This window comes from Cetorhinus maximus, chromosome 22 (assembly GCF_964194155.1).
Source record: "Cetorhinus maximus chromosome 22, sCetMax3.hap1.1, whole genome shotgun sequence".
NCBI classification, from domain to species: Eukaryota; Metazoa; Chordata; class Chondrichthyes; order Lamniformes; family Cetorhinidae; genus Cetorhinus; species Cetorhinus maximus.
In genome coordinates, this window is record NC_135900.1 from 17803616 (window position 1) to 17822039 (window position 18424).

General features: G+C 45.8%; 1 protein-coding gene across 1 annotated transcript in view; it reads left to right on the plus strand.

Moving 5' to 3' along the window:
* The window catches only part of LOC144696347 (protein kinase C-binding protein NELL2-like), a 303704-nt gene that overhangs the window by 82505 nt on the left and 202775 nt on the right, over nucleotides 1-18424 (plus strand). The window contains exons 10-12 of the mRNA XM_078567565.1: nucleotides 13865-13956; nucleotides 16126-16228; nucleotides 17959-18087. Coding sequence (XP_078423691.1) covers nucleotides 13865-13956; nucleotides 16126-16228; nucleotides 17959-18087 — 324 coding nt within the window. The remainder of the gene's footprint in view (nucleotides 1-13864; nucleotides 13957-16125; nucleotides 16229-17958; nucleotides 18088-18424) is intronic.

The window sequence follows — 18424 nt, forward strand, 5'->3', positions numbered from 1 at the left end:
CCCCTTGCCAGTGGCGTTGAAGGTCATGGCTGCCCTCAACTTCTATGCCTCTGGCTCTTTCCAGGGGTCGGTGGGTGATCTTTGCAGTGTCTCCCAGTCAGCTGTGCACACTTGTGTCAAGCAGGTCATAGACGCTCTGTTCAGGCGTGCATTAACTTTCATTCACTACCACTGGGACGAGGCCAGCCAGGCAGAGCGAGCCAGAGGCTTTGCAGCGATTGCTGGGTTTCCCTGTGTCCAGGGTGCTATAGACTGTACACATGTGGCCATCAAGGCACCAGTGGGCAAGCTGGGTGCCTTTGTCAATAGGAAGGGATTCCGCTTCCTGAACATGCAGATAGTGTGTGACCATAGGATGCAGATTCTGCAAATCTGTGCAAGGTACCCAGGCAGCTCCCACGACGCCTGCATCCTCAGACACTCCCAGGTGACGGGGCTCTTCAGTGCTCCTGCCCAACTGGGTGGATGGCTGCTGGGTGACAAGGGCTATCCCCTCAAAAGGTGGCTCATGATGCCTCTCGGCCATCCAAGAACAGAAGCTGAGCAGTGTTACAATAGGAGCCACGGCACCACAAGGGCTGTGGTTGAGAGAACCATCAGTCTTCTCAAGATGTGCTTTCGATGCCTCGACCATTCAGGGGGCACACTGCAATACTCCCCAGATTGTGTGTCACTGATAGTGTTTGCATGCTGTGCTCTCCACAATCTGGCACTGGAAAGGGGGGACACAGAGGAGGAAGAAGATGTAGACGCAGATGCTCTGGCTGCACATGATGAGTCCAGCAGTGAGTCCAAGGACGAGCACACTCAGGAGAACGCTGAGGGGGCAGACACTGACCCGGGCATACGCCAGGGAGGCAGTGTCACCTGGGAGGCTTTAATGCAACAAACCTTCAGCTAGCCCTCCACAGATGGACCTCCAACACACGTCAGGGCTGCAGGCTCCATATTCGATACCTGAGAGCAACATCTGTCTGGTTGGGAACATTAACTATGTGCTTTGTCAATAAAGCTCACCAACAAACAAGTCACTCATAACATCATGGGTTCCCGTCCACCTGCAGAAGTAAGGAAACACCTTGAGCCTTGTTTACAACTAAAACATTTATGAATTCACAAAACAAGACAGAAATGAAACTTCATTCACCGGTGTTGAGCTGCATACCGAATTATAATCAACTAATAGCGGGGAAACAGAAAGCCACCAGTGAGAAGCCCATGGTGTGCCTAAGGTGCCTTAAGCTTAAGTTTCCGGGTGCCATGTCTAGGTGCTCCTCCCTCGCTGGCACTGGCATCTGAGGCAGCCTGTTCACCCTGCTGTCCTGTTGGCCTTGATCACCTTGGCGGGCGTCCCCTGGCCCGTGGAGCCTGTAATGGCCCTGCCTGGGAGGGAGTAGCCAGTGGCATGGCTGGCATCTCCCCAGTCACCACAGCCTCATCAGATCCCACGGTCACTGGCAGAGGGGCAGATGAGCTGCTGCCCTCTTCTGGCACGCCCTGAGAGGAGCCCGCAGAGACCATAGGCAGTTGCTGCGCCAACGTGAGGTCGCTTCGGGCCTCCCTACTCACCATTGTTGGATGGGCACCTAGCTGGGATACTGAGTGCCCAATCCATTTCCCACACTGACGCTGACCAGCTGAGGTCAATGCCCTGTGAGGGCTTGCTGGTCTGAACGCATCCCCAGGAACCCTGAATGTTCTCCTGGACGAGCATCTCCATGAGAGTCTCTCCATGGAGGAGGCATTACGCTCAGCCATGAGAGTCAATGAATTGCTGATGCACTGCATAGACCCCTCCATCACGGAGACCATGCCATGCATTGCCTCATGATCTCCGCCAGATCCTCCCACAGATCCTGCTGGACTTCCAGCGTCTGCTGCCTCAGGGGTGACTCCAGAGGCCTATCATCCGGTACCAACTGAGCATGCTCCTGGTCCCCTGCAGTCTTCCGATTGCTGGCGCCATGGGCACTCTCTGTCTCCGCCCGCACCTCCAGCGAGTGTGAAGTGCCCTCACCACTGTGCCCCGGGACACTAGCCGACGATCTCATCCTCACCGAGGTGCTAGTATCTGCGACGGTGCCTGCCTGGCTGGTGCTTGTAAGTCATCAGGGCCCTCAGGTGTTAGTGGCGGGCTGTCTGCTTCCCCATTCTGGGCATGCTCCAGTGAGGCCGAAAGGAAGAACAAGGACATTTGATCAGTAGAAGTCGTTACACTGTCAATGTGCATGCCTGGCCCCAGGATTAGGATGCGCTCCTCCTTCCATAATCAATGGGAAACCCATGTTGGAAGCTGAATTCACTAAACAGTCAACAGTGGAATGGTTGCTAGGACAGACATTGTGACATCTCTTACCTCCCACTGGCATCCCAACCTCACCGCTACTGGTTGACCTGGGTGCATGGTGCCTCTTCAGCTCAAGAGCCTCCTGCTCATATCTGGTGAGAAACGCCAAGAGCGCCTGGCCTCCACCAGTCCGCATCCACGCTGCGTTATTGTGTGTGGTCTTCTCCTGAAAAGGAGGGAGAAGCATTGATTAGTCCGCCCTGTACCTGGATTCCCATCGCATCCCTGCCACCCCCACCTGAGTGAAACATTGCAGGGCTCATGTGAATCGTGACCCTGGTGCAGCCGGACACTCACCCTAAGCAGCCAGGGCTGACCCCCTTGCCCAGGTGCTGCCTCCATCACATTTGCCACCCACACTGTATGACCTTCCAAAGCAAGGAAGCACTGCCACGTAGAGCGCCAAGGGCAGCGGATGGATGGGTGTCCCACCACCTGATAATCCCCCTCCCAGTCAGTCAGCAGCCTGACTTTGACATGTTTCGGTGTTCCAGCACTGCGCTTAGGTACAGACCCTTGAGGTCACCCCCAAAACAGTACTGTGGGTGTAAGTGCACCACATGCAGCGGGTGCAGTACCCAGCTCAGCACCACCCTCTCAGGGTGAACTAGGCATAGGCAATAAATGCTGGCCCACCCAGCGAGGGACACATGCCGAGAATGATTCAATGCAGTAACTATATTCATAGCTGGTGGTGGTGGTGGTGGGGCGGGTGTGGGGTGGGGGGAGGTTTGTGGTGGTGGTTGCAGGGGGGCCAGAGGGGGCTAGGGTGGCCAACCTACCTGCTGTGCTAAATGCCCCGCGCCAACACAGTACTCGCCCTTCCCGATCTCAACAGGTCGGCAAAGTGCTTGCAACACTGAACCCAGGTGCGTCGCACCACACTGTGCGCGCTGACCCTTTCTGCCACCCCTCCCTCCCAGGCACTTTTCGTCATGTGGGGGGGGCCTCCTCCTCCTGTCCCTCGGCACTAGGATTTCACGTGGTGCCACCACCTCCTCGACGAGGGCAGCAAGGCACTCACCTGAGAAGGAAGGGGCACAGTTAACCCGCCGACGTGCCCTCCTGCCTGGCCTGCTCAGCAGCAACGCTTTCGGGAGCCCTTCTGCTGGCCATCACTGCCAGCCTTTGAAAGGCTGCCTGTGCGCTCTTTAAACAGGCCGCCGGGTCGCCATTGGACACAACAGTCATTGCAGTCCCGCCGCTACCCGCCCCCTCCCGCTGTCCTTGAGCTGCGAATCACGCTGGGGCGTGCCTTAATTGGCCCGCCCATGTAAAATGGCGGCGCGGAGCCGATCACGGGTGGCGATTGGCTCCACGCTCACCCGCGCTTGCTTCCAACTGGCCCGCCTGACAGGCAGAAAATTCTGCCCAAGATCTCTTCCACCTAGAAGGACAAGAGAAGTACATGCATGGGGACAGCCATGAGCTGCAAGTTCCTTTCTAAGTCACACATCGCCCTGACTTAGAACTATATCACCGTTCCTTCACTGTCACTGGGTCAAAATTCTTGAATTCCCATCCTAACAGCACTGTGGGTGTACCTGCACTACAGGGACTGCAGCAGTTCAAGAAGGCAGCTCACCACCACCACCTTCTCAAGGGCAATTAAGGATGGGCAATAAATAGTGGTCTTGCTCACATCCCATGAACGAATAATAAAATAAGGGTTTTTTGGCTTTGAAGCACTTTTGATGTCCTGATTTTTCTGAAAGGTGTGGTATAATTGCAACTTGTACATTTATCCTATCACTGAAAGTTTGAGAAGAGAATACCACAATGAACAGTTGTGAAGGACATGTTTTCAATTTGTACAGCTCTTGCATTCAAAGCCACTTCAATAAATGGCACATCTATAAACACTGAGGCTTGCCAATAAAGCTGTCCATGCTTGCATTTTTTGGACACTCATTAGATTTATTGCTTGTTGCACAGACTGTGGTGTAGGAGCTATTGTGGGAGCCTTTTGAAAGTCACAAGGTTCAGCGACATGAAGCATTCTCATTTAGCTTCTGTTCTAAATCTTCAATTGCTTCTTCTTTATTTACATAATCAACTAATAAGAGTATGATGTGAATGTTACAGATTTATTTAATAAGTAAAATGATTATAGTACTTATTCCATAAAGAAATGGTATTTTGTTTCAGTTTCTGTACGTATTTGTATTGAAGAGGTGGGTGAATATCAAAGCTTCTCACATAAAATAAAAACCTTAAGGGTAGAAATTTATCTTTTGCATTACTGCAAAACAGCGATAGCAAATCCAGAAATTTCTACCCCATTAGCTTTATCAGGATTGAACACAATTGAAAACTGTTGTTGGGTTGAAGCCTTTTTTAATGATCATTTACTGTAGTGGAGACATCTGGAACAGTCAGCTATTCCTGTTTAACCATTAGATTTAACAAAAGTATATAGCAATGTCCGAGTTCAAAACCAGAAGGCTTGACTGTGCATTCTCGTAGAGTTGAATTGACAGTGACCTGCTTACTTATAAGAAATAGGAGCAGGAGTAGGCCATTCAGCCCATCGAGCCTGCTCACCCATTCAATAGTTGGGGGAGATGGTGGCATAGTGGTAATACCACTGTAATCCAGAGGCCCAGGCTAATGCTTTGGGGATATGGGTTCAAAAGCTACCATGGCAGCTGGTGGAATTTAAATTCAATTATTAATAAGTCTGGAATTGCAAACTAGCTGCAGTAATGGTGAGCATGAAACTATCATATGAAACTATCATTGATTGCCGTAAAAATCCATTTGGCTCACGAATGTCCTTTAGAGATTGAAATCTGCTGTCCTTACCTTGTCTGGCCTGCATGTGACTTCAGACCCACAGCAACGTGCTTGACTCATAGCTTCCCTCTGAAACGACCTAGGAAGCCACTCTGGTACTAAACTGCTACAGGATGGACTATAGTAGTTCAAGAAGATAGCTCACTGCCAGCTTCTCAAGGGAAATTAGGGTTGAACAATAAATGCTCTGTTTAACTCAACCTTGAATATATTCAGTGACCCCAGCCTCACTGCTCTCTGAGGAAGAGACTTCCAAAGATTAGCAACTCTGAGTGAAGAAATTCCTCCTCATCTTTGAAAATGTGAGGGCCAGGATTTTCCCCTCGGCGATTTGGGGGCGGGGCCCGGTCACCGAGGGGAAAATGACGCGGGATGACGTCATTGACAGGCTATTTAAAGTAATTAAAGACCTGCCCATCCAAGCTTAAGGCTGGCGGGCAGGCCAGGAGCCCCAGCGGGCTCCAGATTATTGATGAAACTTCGCCCACTGGCGGGCTGAAGTTTCATGTCCGTATTGTAAAAAATTAATAAAGTGTATGTGTTCTTTATTAACATGTCACATCTCGTGTGACATTGTCACATGAGGGGGACATGTTAATAATTTTTTAATGTTTCTATTTTTAATGTTTTTGACACTATCAGTATTTTCCCTGAGACAGGACTTTCCCTCAGGGAGCAGTGCGCACTTTGACAGCTGGGGAATCCCTCCCCCGCCCCGCACAGGAAGTGCATAGAGCTTCCCGTTGGGGATGCCGCTGGGCGGGCCTTAATTGGCCCGCTCACTTAAAATGGCGGCGCGCCCCGTTTCAGTGGCGGGGGTCGGCTGCCCGCCTGCCACCAAGCCGGTGGGGCCCGCCCGCCATCCAAGGGCAAGATTCTGCCGGAGATCTCTTATTTTGAAACTGTGCCCTCAATTCTAGATTCCCCACACGAGGGGAATCATCCCCTCAACATCTTTCCTGTCAAGCCTTCCAGAATCTTATCGGTTTCAATAAGATCACCTCCCATTCTTTGAGTACATTCCAATGAGTATAGGCCCAACCTGCCCAACCTTTCCTCAGAAGACAAGCAATTCATTCCAGGAATCAGCCTAGTGAATCTCCCCTGAACTGCTTCCAATACAAGTACATTGCTCCTTAAGTAAAGAATCCAAAACTGTATACGGTACTCCAGAGGCAGGCTTTTATACTCAATCCTCCTTGCAATAATGGCCAACATTCCATTTATCTTAATTACTTGCTGTACCTGCATGCTGATTTTTTGTGATTCATGTACAAAGACAACAAGATCCTTCTGTACTTCAGAATTCCGCAGTCTCTCTCCAGTTAAATAATATTCTGCTTTTCTATTCCTCTTGCCAAAGTGGACAACCTCACATTTTCCCACATTATGATCTATCTACCAGATCTTTGCCCACTGACTTAACCTATCTATATCCTTTTGCAGACTCCTTGTATCCTCCTCAGAACTTGCTTTCCTACCAAATTTGGCTACAATACCGTTGGTCCCTTCATCAAGTCATTAATATACCATAAGACCATAAATAAGAACTGGAAACCATTTTTACCAACCCTTGAAGCCTCTCCACAAACCATTGATTCTATACTGTTTCTGAACTCCAGGCATAAAGCCCAAATTTTAGTTCTGTACTCCAGGCTTAACGCTCGAATTTCCGTTCTATACTCCAGGCATAAAGCCCATATAAAAGAAAATGTTTATACTGAAACCCGGCCCTAGTGAGAATACTCTCTGCATTGCAGGCATAAAGCCTAGACAGTAATGTCAGTATACTATATCACCCCCTTCAGATTAATTGGTAACTCAAGAATATAGACAGTAAATAGCTGAGGCTCCAGCACTGATCCCTGTGGCACTCCACTAGTTAGTTTGCCAACCTGAAAATAAACCCCTTCTCCTCAATCTCTGTTTCTTGTTAGTTAATCATTCCTCTATCCATGCTAATATATCACCCCAACACCATGACCTCTTAACTTGTGCAGGAATTTTTTATGTGGCACCTAATTGAATGCCTTTTGGAAATCTAAATACACTACATCTACCAGTTCCCCTTTATCTACCCTACTTGTTACATCCTGAAAGAAATCTAATAAATTTGTCAAATACAGTTTCCCTTTCACAAAACCATGTTGAATCAACCTGATTGTATTATAATTTTCTAAATCTCCTACCATGCTTAGTAATGGATTCTAGCTTTTTCCCAGTGACAGATGTTAGATTAATTGGCTGATAGTTTCCTTCTTTCTGTCTCCATCCTTTCTTGAATAGTGGTGTTACATTTGCGGTTTTCCAGTCCGCTGGGACCTTACCAGAATCTAGGAAATTTCAGAATCTTACAACCACAATCTCTGCAGCCACTTTATTTAAGATGTTAGGATATGGGCCATCAGGTCCAGGGCACTTGTCAGACTTTAGTCCCGTTAGTTTTCATCGTACCTTTTCTCTAGTGATTGTTTTAAGTTCCCCCCTCCCTTTTGCCCCTTACTTTTCAATTATTCTTGGGGTGCTTTCTGTGTGCTACTGTAAAGACAGATACAATATACTAGTTCAAAGTCTCTGCCATTTCCTTGTTTCCCATTATTACATCCCCAGTTTCACTCTCCAAGGGACCAGTGCTTACTTTCACTATTCTTTTCCTTTTGATATACTTGTAGAAGATTTCACTGTCTGTTTTTATATTTCTGGCTAATTTCTCTCATAGCCCAATTACTCCCTCTTTTTTTTAGTCATCCTTTGCCGGTTTCTAAAATGTTCCCAATCTTCAGATCTATCACTAATCTTTGCAGCAGTTTGATACCATCCTGAATTTTTTTAGCCACGGAAGGTGCATCCTTCTTATACAGCCTTTCTATCAAAATTGAATATATCTTAATTGAGAGTTATGAAATATCTTCTTAAATGTCTGCCACTTCTCTCCCATCTTACCTTTTCACCTATTTTCCTATTCCCCTTTAGCCAACTCTATATTCATAAGTCTGTAATTGCATTTATTTAAGTTTAAGACACTTGTTTCAGACCCAAATTGCTCACCCTCAAACTATTTATAGATTGTATAAGACTTGTTACCAATGTCGTAAACATATATTTATTATGTACATGTCAGTGATATAGAGGTAAATTGCTTTGTTATGTTCTTCAATGCAAAAGGTATGGGTGAGGTTTTCATCTGATGATTTTTCATTTTGTGCCTTAAAAATGGGCGAGTGGCAGTTAAAGGCCTGTTGGGGTCCTCCTGCAAATAATTGCTTTCAATTCCCAGGCAGGCATTTAAATGGGGTCCCAGCATGCGCTCCAAAAACAGGCAGGACATTCTTTTGTTATACAAATTGGGGCCTATGAGGCACTGAGGGGCCTAACAGAGCCCTTAAAGTGACAGCCCTCTCCGTAATGTGGTACTACAATACAACAGTGACTACACTTCAAACATACTTCACTGGCTGTAAATCACTTTGTGATGTTCTGAGGTTCTGAAAGGCATTTTTTAATTGCAAGCTCTTCCATCTTCCATAAAAATCAATTCTCCTAACTTCTCTCTTTTGTTCTCTTAGACTTTATTATTTAGTGCAAGCTGATCCATATTCCAATTTTTGTGTTGCACCTATTGGTTCACTTGATCAGCCACCTGAAAGTTACATTTTTCTTTTAAAAATATCTAATTCTCGTGGTTTTTTTTTAACATTTTGACTATCGCAGCTGGAGTCATGTCCCCAGTTTTAATTGCATCTCTGGGCTGGATTTTAACATCCGCAAATCAGGAAGGTTGCACCCTCCACCCCCTGCCGCCCCCCCCCCCCCCCACCCCCCCCACCCCCCCCACCCCTCCACTCCCAGCAATTACATCAGACATGTTGTGGTGATGTCGGGTCAGCAGGTTCAATGTCACCCCGGCAGTCTCTGATAATATGGCCATTGAAATTGGAAGCTCACCCACCATTTTGAAAAACGCAATTAGCTGGCTATTGAGCTTGTTAAAGAAGCAATTGACTGCAATTTTACATTGCACACTCCATGTAACTCTTTCGAGTTATCAACAGATCGCATGTAACTCTTTCGAGTACATTCACAGTTCTTGGTTTCCGGGAGTGGGACATGAACCCACAACCTTCTGATTCAAAGGCGAGGGTGCTATGAACTGAGCCACAGCTGACACCTCAGTCGCATGGGAAAAACATTGGGGATGAGTTGGTTTACACCAGGTATGAGGAGGCAGCACAAGGCAGATGGAAAAGCCTGCAAAGGGGACCATAGGGCAGTAGCAGCAGAGCCTGCTGCTGAAGGTGGCAGTGTTTGGCTGTTAGTAGACTTTACTTCAGTTTTTCTGTAGGCTGACATTACAAATAAGGAAAGTGTGAGAGAGAAGTGGGCCTGGAGATAGGGCTATCCTGGAGGGTGAGGACTCCAACAAAGGAACCTGAGATCACTGTACCCGTGGAGACTGTGCACTCTGGAGGAGGTTTCTCCAGTGATGAAGAAACAAAGAGTAGGAGGCAGAGGAGGCCAGCTGTCCAGGGACAGGGGCACCCTGCGGTCCAGGCAGGTAAGGGACCTGCTACTGCATAAGGACCAGAACAAGACAGACAGCAACAGCAACCAGTCCATGGTAGGAGAAGACACTATTCTGTACAGGGAGTCTACAGGCAAAGAATGAATTCCCTTCAGCTCTCAGAGCACCACTACCTTCACAGACCGCATCTCTCCAGGGAGACAGTGACCTCCCTTTGTGAATTGTTGGTTGGGGAGATCAGTTCAAATTTTGTTGGTGGCCATCCTATGCCTGTTGCTCTCAAGACAACTGTGGCCTTGAATTTTTATGCATCAACATCTTTCCAGGCACCAGCAGAGACCTTTGCAGCATATCTCACGCTTTAGCTCACCATTGCATAAAGGTAGTCATGGAAGCTATGTTTAGGTGGGAAAAAGGCTTCATCTCCTTCACCACTGGTGATGTTAGTCAGGCCAAGAGAGCCAGAGGCTTCACTGGATTCCTCAAAAGTTCAAGGTGTGATAGATTGCATGCATGTGGCCATCAGAGCTCTATTGGGCTGGCCTGGGGCATTTGTCGATTGTAAAGGTTTTCATTCTATTCAAATGTCCAACTTGTATGTGAACATTGTAAAGGGTCATGCAGGCATGTGCCCACTCCCCTGGGCGTAGTCACAGCTCGTATATCCTTAGGCCCTTCCAGGCACCATGGATGTTCTGTCATGAAAGTTGACTTCTTGGAGACCAGGTGATGAGATGGCTCATGACCCCGGTGAGAAATCCATGGACAGAAGTTGAGATACGTTATGATGAGAGCCACACATCTACCAGAGCCATCATTGAGCAGACCACAGGTACAGGCGGCTCTCTGCAATTTTCTTTGGCCCCTCTTTCACTAATCAGCATGGTCTGCTGCGCCATACACAACCTAGCATTCCAGAGATGGGAGGCCACGGCAGAGATGATCTAATAGAGTGAGCCACATCCTCTGACGACAAGTCTCGGGATGAGTCTGAGGATCAGCAGGAAATCATTGTCGAATCATGGGGCTATCCTTGGTCTAAACCCACCATTTGGCCTGGCAGCAGCAAGGGATGGTGAGGATTTGAAGCAGACAGTGCTGGAAATAGCCAGGTGGTCTTTCAGCCTCTGTGGAGAGACAAACAGTGTTAAAGGGTAGAATATAACTTTCTCTGAAAACTTATTATTCAGAAGGCGAATGGGACAGGTGTGCTCAGATGGTATTTCCTCCCTGGCAAGGGCCCCGTCTGAGCCATTGCTGGAACAACAGTCCACAGAATGAAAAAAAATTACTCTGCCCCCTGCTGCTACTCCACAGCTTCAGCATCCGATTTGAATGCTGTCATCTTTGAAGAGCACAGTCACCAAATGTGGAATTCTCACGAAGCTGCCACCAACCCGATGCTTTTAAATGGGCGGCCATGGCCGACTTCCACTTCATGGCCTAACCCTGCTCCCGCTGAATGTCCCGCCCTACATGCCTGTTTGGACACGGAGCCCTCCTTCCCAGCACTGAATGGCCGGCTTTTCTGCTGGGCGGCCACTCATGGCCAGCTACGCTGGATTAGCTGTGCTGGAGCGGCAGGGGTGGAGGTGGGGGCGGGAGCAAGCAGACCACTTCCTGTTCCGCCTCCCTGACCCCACCGGATACCATAAAATCCAACCCTCTGTGTTGCACCTGAGAACCTCGCCTGGCCTTATCCCATCAACAAAGGAGGGAAACACTAGTTTGCAATAGACTGCTGTACTGTCCTCCTTTATCACAAATCTCTAATACCAGTACTCTGAAAAAAAGTACATGGAAGGCTATTTGTAGAATGGACTTGCCATTAATGTCAGATAGCAACCCAGGTGGCAGCTGGCTGTATCTCTTAAGTTACAACATCCTGTAACTGAGATGTTAAATCTAAGGTTTTAGGGAGATTGATTTCTGTATGGGCGCAGTGTGTGTGTGGCATGGATCCAGTATTTGAACTGCTGTTTCCTCACTCCCTGATTGAGAATACACCGGATTTCAGAAATCAATCTAGTGCATTAGATATTTTAAATGCGTCAGTCGCTTTTTGTGCTCACTTTGAGCAACTCGTTACAGAATCAAGCACACCCATTTTGTTTTGTGGCACAAGTCAAATAAAGTGTCAAGCTCCTTCCACTCTGACCCCACAAGGTCCATTCATTTCAATCTTTCAAACCTTTGAATGTATTGCTTTCCTTTCCCCTCCTCTCCCCACTGTGTACCTGCCCCTTGACGCCATTCCTGGCACCAGCCATTTTTCCAAAGGCAGCAGGTAGCCAAATAGGCTTGTTAATTGGTCCTAATTAGGCCCTTAAAGGCTGGAATTTCCCAGGTTCCTGCATCAACCTGGGTCACTTCGTTGAGGCAGGCACCCAGCAGCGGGCTGGGAGGTGGGGAGATGGTGGGGGAGGTGTGGGGTGCCGCATTCCAGGCAAGCCTAGAGGTCTAGCCAGCCTGCCAGCCACAGGCCACAATATAGAGGGATACTGCCTCTCCCTCCCACCCACCTACCCACAGTGGTGGCTGCTGTTTTTCAAATAAGTTGGAAAGAGAGACTCTCCATGTTGAAGCACAATCTCCATTCCTTACCATCCATTACAGCCTGCTCCTCCTCTCAAGTTGCAAGGTCTCTGATTGGCCCCTCCAGCATCCAGAGCACCATCACGGCCCTTAGTCGGACAGGGAACCTGTCTCCATGCCAATTAACGAGGTGCCTCCATGAAAATCCCAGGTCAGTGGCGGAATCACCTTGGGGTGCGTTCAGGTCACAGAAACAGTCCCGATTCCTGTTACCCATCCCAGGAGGGAAACTCCAGCCCCACCTTGATGTAGGACCTATGTACCACTTTGTTATTTAACATAAAGCACTGAGGGACTGCGTGATGCATTGATTTAGCAGAGCGTTGTTTCACATTTGACACCTGACTTTAAATCCAGCCTGGATGGACGGGTTGAAATTCTTTCACTTAGACCCTTTAGGAGACACTTTTATATTTAGGGTTTCTATATTTCAGGTAACGAGAGATGAATATGTGGATCTTTGAATTTACTATCAGGATAAAGGAGACTGATTTAACAATGTCAATGTGGTGGGGTTAGCACAGGGATATGTGCCTCCCAAAATGGCACAAAAGTTTTAAGGATTAAATTAGATGTAGTTGGTAGGGATGTGGTCTTGTGGTGGAGTGGGTAGCATCCCTGCGACCGAGCCAGAATCTCCTGTTTCAAGCCCACCTCCAGGACTTGATGGTCAAGGAAGGTGGGTCCATAACACAGCCAAACGGTTGAGGATCAATTTGTAAATCCTTCCAACATCAGCCAGTGGCAGGCAGTAAGCGCAGGAGAGATTCCTGGTCAGCCATGTGATGGAAAGAAATTGGAGCCTCTACCTATAGCCCCAGGTTATAACATATCTGTAAAAGTGCATGTTTCCACAGCAACTCTGACTTCTTAGCCCAGTCGGCTGGACAGCTGGTGCCAACAGCACGGGGTGGATTCAGGACTTACCTTTGGACAGAGAATTCAAGAAGTAGTTGTTGGTAGGGAAAGGATTCTGGGCCTTTCAACCCCATTACAGCTCAAAGCACAAACCAAAACCTAGTGGTATCAAAGCAGTTTCACTCAGGATGATTACAGAACGACTGGAGAAGGATATTGATAAATTCACATTGGCACAATATGTAGGACCCTGCAATGAAATTTGGATTATCACAAGAAATGTCCCTTCGATCATGCTCTACTGCTAATGGCTTAATGTCCAAAGTGTCCAGCCCCTCGCCAGGACTAAACACCAATTGGGGAGTTTCAGAATTCGATTATTGTCATTTTTGTGGCATTTAAGTCTTTATCCCAATACCTTTTGCTTTCAGTGTTATTATTTATGGTAAAGTTTCATATTATTCTTTTCGTAAAGCTAACGCCATTCCGCTCAGACACAAGGTTAGCCTCTGGGACACAGTACAGGTGGATAGCTGTACCCTAGAGTGAGTCCGCACCTTTAGGAGAGACAGGAAAATGTCTAACAGACGCCTTCCCATTAGGGATATAACTGTGTATTGCTGAATGATTGTCCATCAGATGGAACCTAATTAATGTTCTTTATTTTTCCAACTCTCTTGCTTAGAAAGATTGGCTGCTTTGCTGAACAGATATAAAAACTGAAATTATGTGTTTTCTGTTATCAGCTGTATGTGTCCTTGGCAACAAAATTTACTATAACGGGCAGAGAATGACAGAATGGAAAGCATCAGGAGAGTGTTACCTCTTGGAGTGTAAGGTAGGAATTGTTTAAATGTCATTCAAAGCTACTTCATTCTAAATGTAAACTTTGATGTGTAAATGCAAGTACTCACTTTGTTCTTATTTGCAAATTATTAGTTTTATTTAGTTGGTTTTCAGGATGTGGGTGACATGGCTGCTTTTATTGCTCATTCCTTTTGTCCTGAAAAATTGATGTGGGCCTTTTCCATGAACTACTGCAGTTAATACTAGTGACAGTGTTAAGCAGACAGTTCCAGGATTTTGACAATGAGGGATCAGTTATAAATGTCCAAGTCAGAATCGGAAGGAGCCTTGATCTTGATGGTTTGCTGTGATCTGCTGCTCTTGCCCTCCTTATTGGTAGAGGTCACTGGACTCCATTCAAGACTGAAACGCTTGATTTTTTTTCCCTCTGGTTTAGTGTTGTCAATATAACCAAGCCAAAGATGGACGGGGATAGGGGAGGGAAATGCAACTGATGGAGCTTGTGTTATTGTCGGTCATTTTACCAGTCACAAACCGCAGCCCGAAAAACATAATCAGCAGTGTAAATGAGGACTGAGTTCATGGATTTCAATGCCTTAAGCCTCAGTTAGTTAAATCCAAGGGCTCACTTGCTGACAGATGCATTACTTGCACAATTTCTGCAGACCTTCGGTGTTTGTTAACAGCCAGATGTTCTTTGAATTGTTCAAAATGTATTGGATTCATAACTCTGGTTGCTAATTCTCTCTCTTTTTTAATAATAATGGTCTGATTGAAGCAAGGTTCCTGCACTGCAACAGTGGTTATTGAAGTTCCTCTTGCCCTTCATCTGTGTGCAAAGCTGAGTTACAAATTACATTGGAACTTAAACCAAGTTGTGTCAATTTTAAATCTTTCCTATCCTCCCACTGCCCAGAAAGTTTTAAAAGATTAGATTAGAAATGAGAAATTCTCCTGATTCTAAAAATTCCCGCTGTCCCACAAGGGATGTGCCTGTATTCCAGATAAACTGACTGCTCAAACAAAAAAAAAAGACAGGTAGCAAATGCTATTTGCTGGCATTAGACTTCCACTCCTGCATCTGTGGCACCTCCTTAAATGGTTCACTTTTGAGTTATGAAGTATTGACGCTCATTTCTATAATTGTGCTGCACGGTCTAGCTACCTGAAGAGGTTTGCCTAGAGGAGAAGCTGACGGTTTAGGGAGAACTGAGCTTTTCCTATAAATGTTGCGCTGTGAAAATAATGTTCTGTTTTCTAAATTGAAATATATATTTAATAATCTCCGAAACCTCATAAGTGCATGGTATTGTGCGATAGCTATGCCAGCTTTACTGTGAATAAAACTTTGGAAGTATCCCTGCATCGTTTTTACTTAGCTTATTATCTTCCTTTCCTCTATGACAAACCACAAAACTACAGAGTGCAGTGAATAGGGGGTGAAGAACACAATAAATCTCTTCCTATGTTGCAAGTTTAGAAGAGAGTCTTACCCAACTTTTCGGACATCCTGACACTAATTGGCAGTCTGCTCAGAGAAGGCACGAGAATGGCACAAGGTCTAATGTTGTCAAAATGACATGGAAACATTTTCAGTTCTTGAGCGCTGATTTTTTTTCCCTGCTCGACTTCCAAAAATAAATATAACAGGTGCACAACTGACACTCTGCAACTTCCGAATGCAAGTGAGAATTAAGGGAAGAAAAATTCCAAATATTTTATGAGTAAGAGTTAAACAGTGGTTATTTTTGTGTGGCAAATTTTACCACAGTCCTCCTGAGGATTAAATGCTCATAAGCTAAATATCTGTTAAAATATACAATTGTAAACAGTAGATGTAAAATCCTGAAGATGCAAACATAAAATGGTCATATTTCGTAATAAAAATAATGAAACGATTCTGTTCAAAGCAATAACAAATAAGTCTGCTTTTGGTAGCACAGAACTTGAGTATTGCTGCAAAAAGAGACATGTCAAAGCTTTTCGTCTTGCACTTAGCAGGACGTTCACAAGAATACCAATATAAGGGGAAAACAACAATTTATACCTAATGTGAAGAGAAAAGCTTAGACATGTTTCTTTTTGAGCAATGCTTAAGCCTACCTTAAAGAGTAATGATTCTTTTAGACAATTAAAGCTCTAAAGTGACAAAGTTATGCTCCTTAAAATGGGTTTACTTAACATCTGCATCACTTGACAGGACAAATCGATGCAACGTGTTCTATATCCAAGCTGCCCTTCGCTGCCTTGCTCACGATCAAGCCAAATCTCCCTGACGAACAGTTGCTGTAAAGTTTGCAGAGGTAACCAACGCAGAGCTTAAGGGTCTTTATTGAAGTCAAGCCCTGACTCAGGATCACTGTACCACATGTGAAATCCAGATTGTTCCATTTTAGGACTTGGTTGATCAAACCTTCCTGGTTAAATGTTCCACCTAAACTCTGGCAAATCTGAACAACTGCTTTGAATAAAATGAGCATTTATTTTCTTTGAGATGCCAGAGCGTAATTATTATCTGCTCAGATACTGTGTGGTACAATGTTTCTGAGGACTAATGATCACTGTTCTTTGTGCATGACAAAATAATAGAAAGTCAGGTATCCATTTGCAAAATCACCATGCTTCAGTGTACTGTGATATGAAGCAGCAGGTCACATGTCATGCCTATAGGTCTCCTCTTGGTGAGAGTACCTTTTCTAACCAGAATCAGCCAGAGATTTGTGTAGAATGGGGATCGAGGAAGGGATTGTCAAAGACCAAATTGATCTGGCCTTCTCTTGCCAATAACCAGTGGGCTAAAGAGCGCCACGCAAAAAGGTCTGAGAGGAAATTACATGACTGGTTTTTCAACCAAGGAATGAAAGACTTTGGCAACAGTGGGAACACTAATAGAAGTACAGCTCTCGTTCCAGAAAAAGTCACACTGGGGACTGGGTCCAGCTACTTAATATGCATAAAACAACAAATAATGGGCCAGATGTTTCACAATCATATTAAGTTCAATGGGGAGTCTCACAGCAAGAAAAAACTGCTTTTGGCTAATGGCGGACTGTCACAAATCATCCAACAATTTGTGGAGGATCAGAACTCATGTCATCCCTCTTCTGATCAGCAAATACCTGGACATGGTATTTATGCATTTATAATGGGGAGTGATGTTAATGCATCATTCTAATGGTGTGAATTCCCATGAAATGTCTAACCCATTAATTCTGCACAATGGAAATGTTTGGTAGTGGATATTAATGATATCAATGAGGGGACTTGGATGGAAAAGTATTTCTGCAGTAAATCACCATTCCACCCACCATTCTCTGAAAACGCTGTCTTAAGGTCTAGCCTCTCCTCATTTACTGAAATATTCCATTGACAGTGACAGATGGCATACCAATCGCTGTTCTATTCTGAGCTCCATTTGTCATTGTCAACCATTGACAGGGTCCGCCTGTAAACTGGTTTCACTCAAAAGAGCTTCCGTGGAAAATTAAATAACTTACAATAAATAAATAGTCCTATGAACAGGCGAATAAAACATTGGAGCCGACTTGAATGAAGTCATGAAAATTATAGTAGTCTTTACCTCTGGATGTGACCCAATGTATTTTTATTTGCTTTTAGTGATTTTCAGGTTTGCCTCCTTGGTGCATGATTTTAGATCAATGGGAATTGATGGGTTGATGGGGCATGGGCAATGGGTTCTTCATAGCGGACCCACCAAACAGCATCATAGGCGCAATTTTACGGCCCCTCTCGCCAGCAGGATTTTTCCAGTCCCGCCGAAGCCAATGGACTTTTGAATGACTCGTCGTGTTTTCCGGTACCGTCCCTGCTGTGTCGGGGCTGTAAAATTCCGCCCATAGGTACAAGTGCCAGATTGAATGAAGCTGTCTTTCTTTGAGGGCAGGGTAAGACCTCGGACCTTCTAAGTAGATCTGTACTGTACCAAAGCCGAGGAACATTGCATGCCACTCCTATTAGAGTACAAGGAAGGCTTTCTTACTAAAAGCACTCCAATCATTCTTTCCCACCACAGACAATGACTTTTGCGCTGAGGGTCCCAAATGCATTGAGAATTCTGAATGTAGGAACTTGGAAGCTGGTGCAATCTGCAAGTGCAAAACTGGCTTTACGCCTCTCCGTGATGACGAAGCCTACTGTGAAGGTTAGTGTGTACGCATTTAGTAGCAGAGCTTCTTATTTCACGTGCCAATGTTCATCTTTACTAATTATGGGAAAGAAACATAGGGGCAGGAGTCAGCCATTCAGCCCCTCCAGCCTGTCTGCCTTCAGTTAAATCATGGCTGATTTTGCTGCAGTTTGCTCCCTTTGTTCCATATCCCTTGATGCCCATACCTAACAAAATTCTATCAATCTTAATCTTGAAAGCTCCGATTGTCCCAAAATCTACAGACTTTTGGTGAAGAGAGTTACAAATTTTTATTATCCTGAAAAGGCATTTATGCTACAGTAGAAGTGCTCGTAAAGAGATTTATGTACCA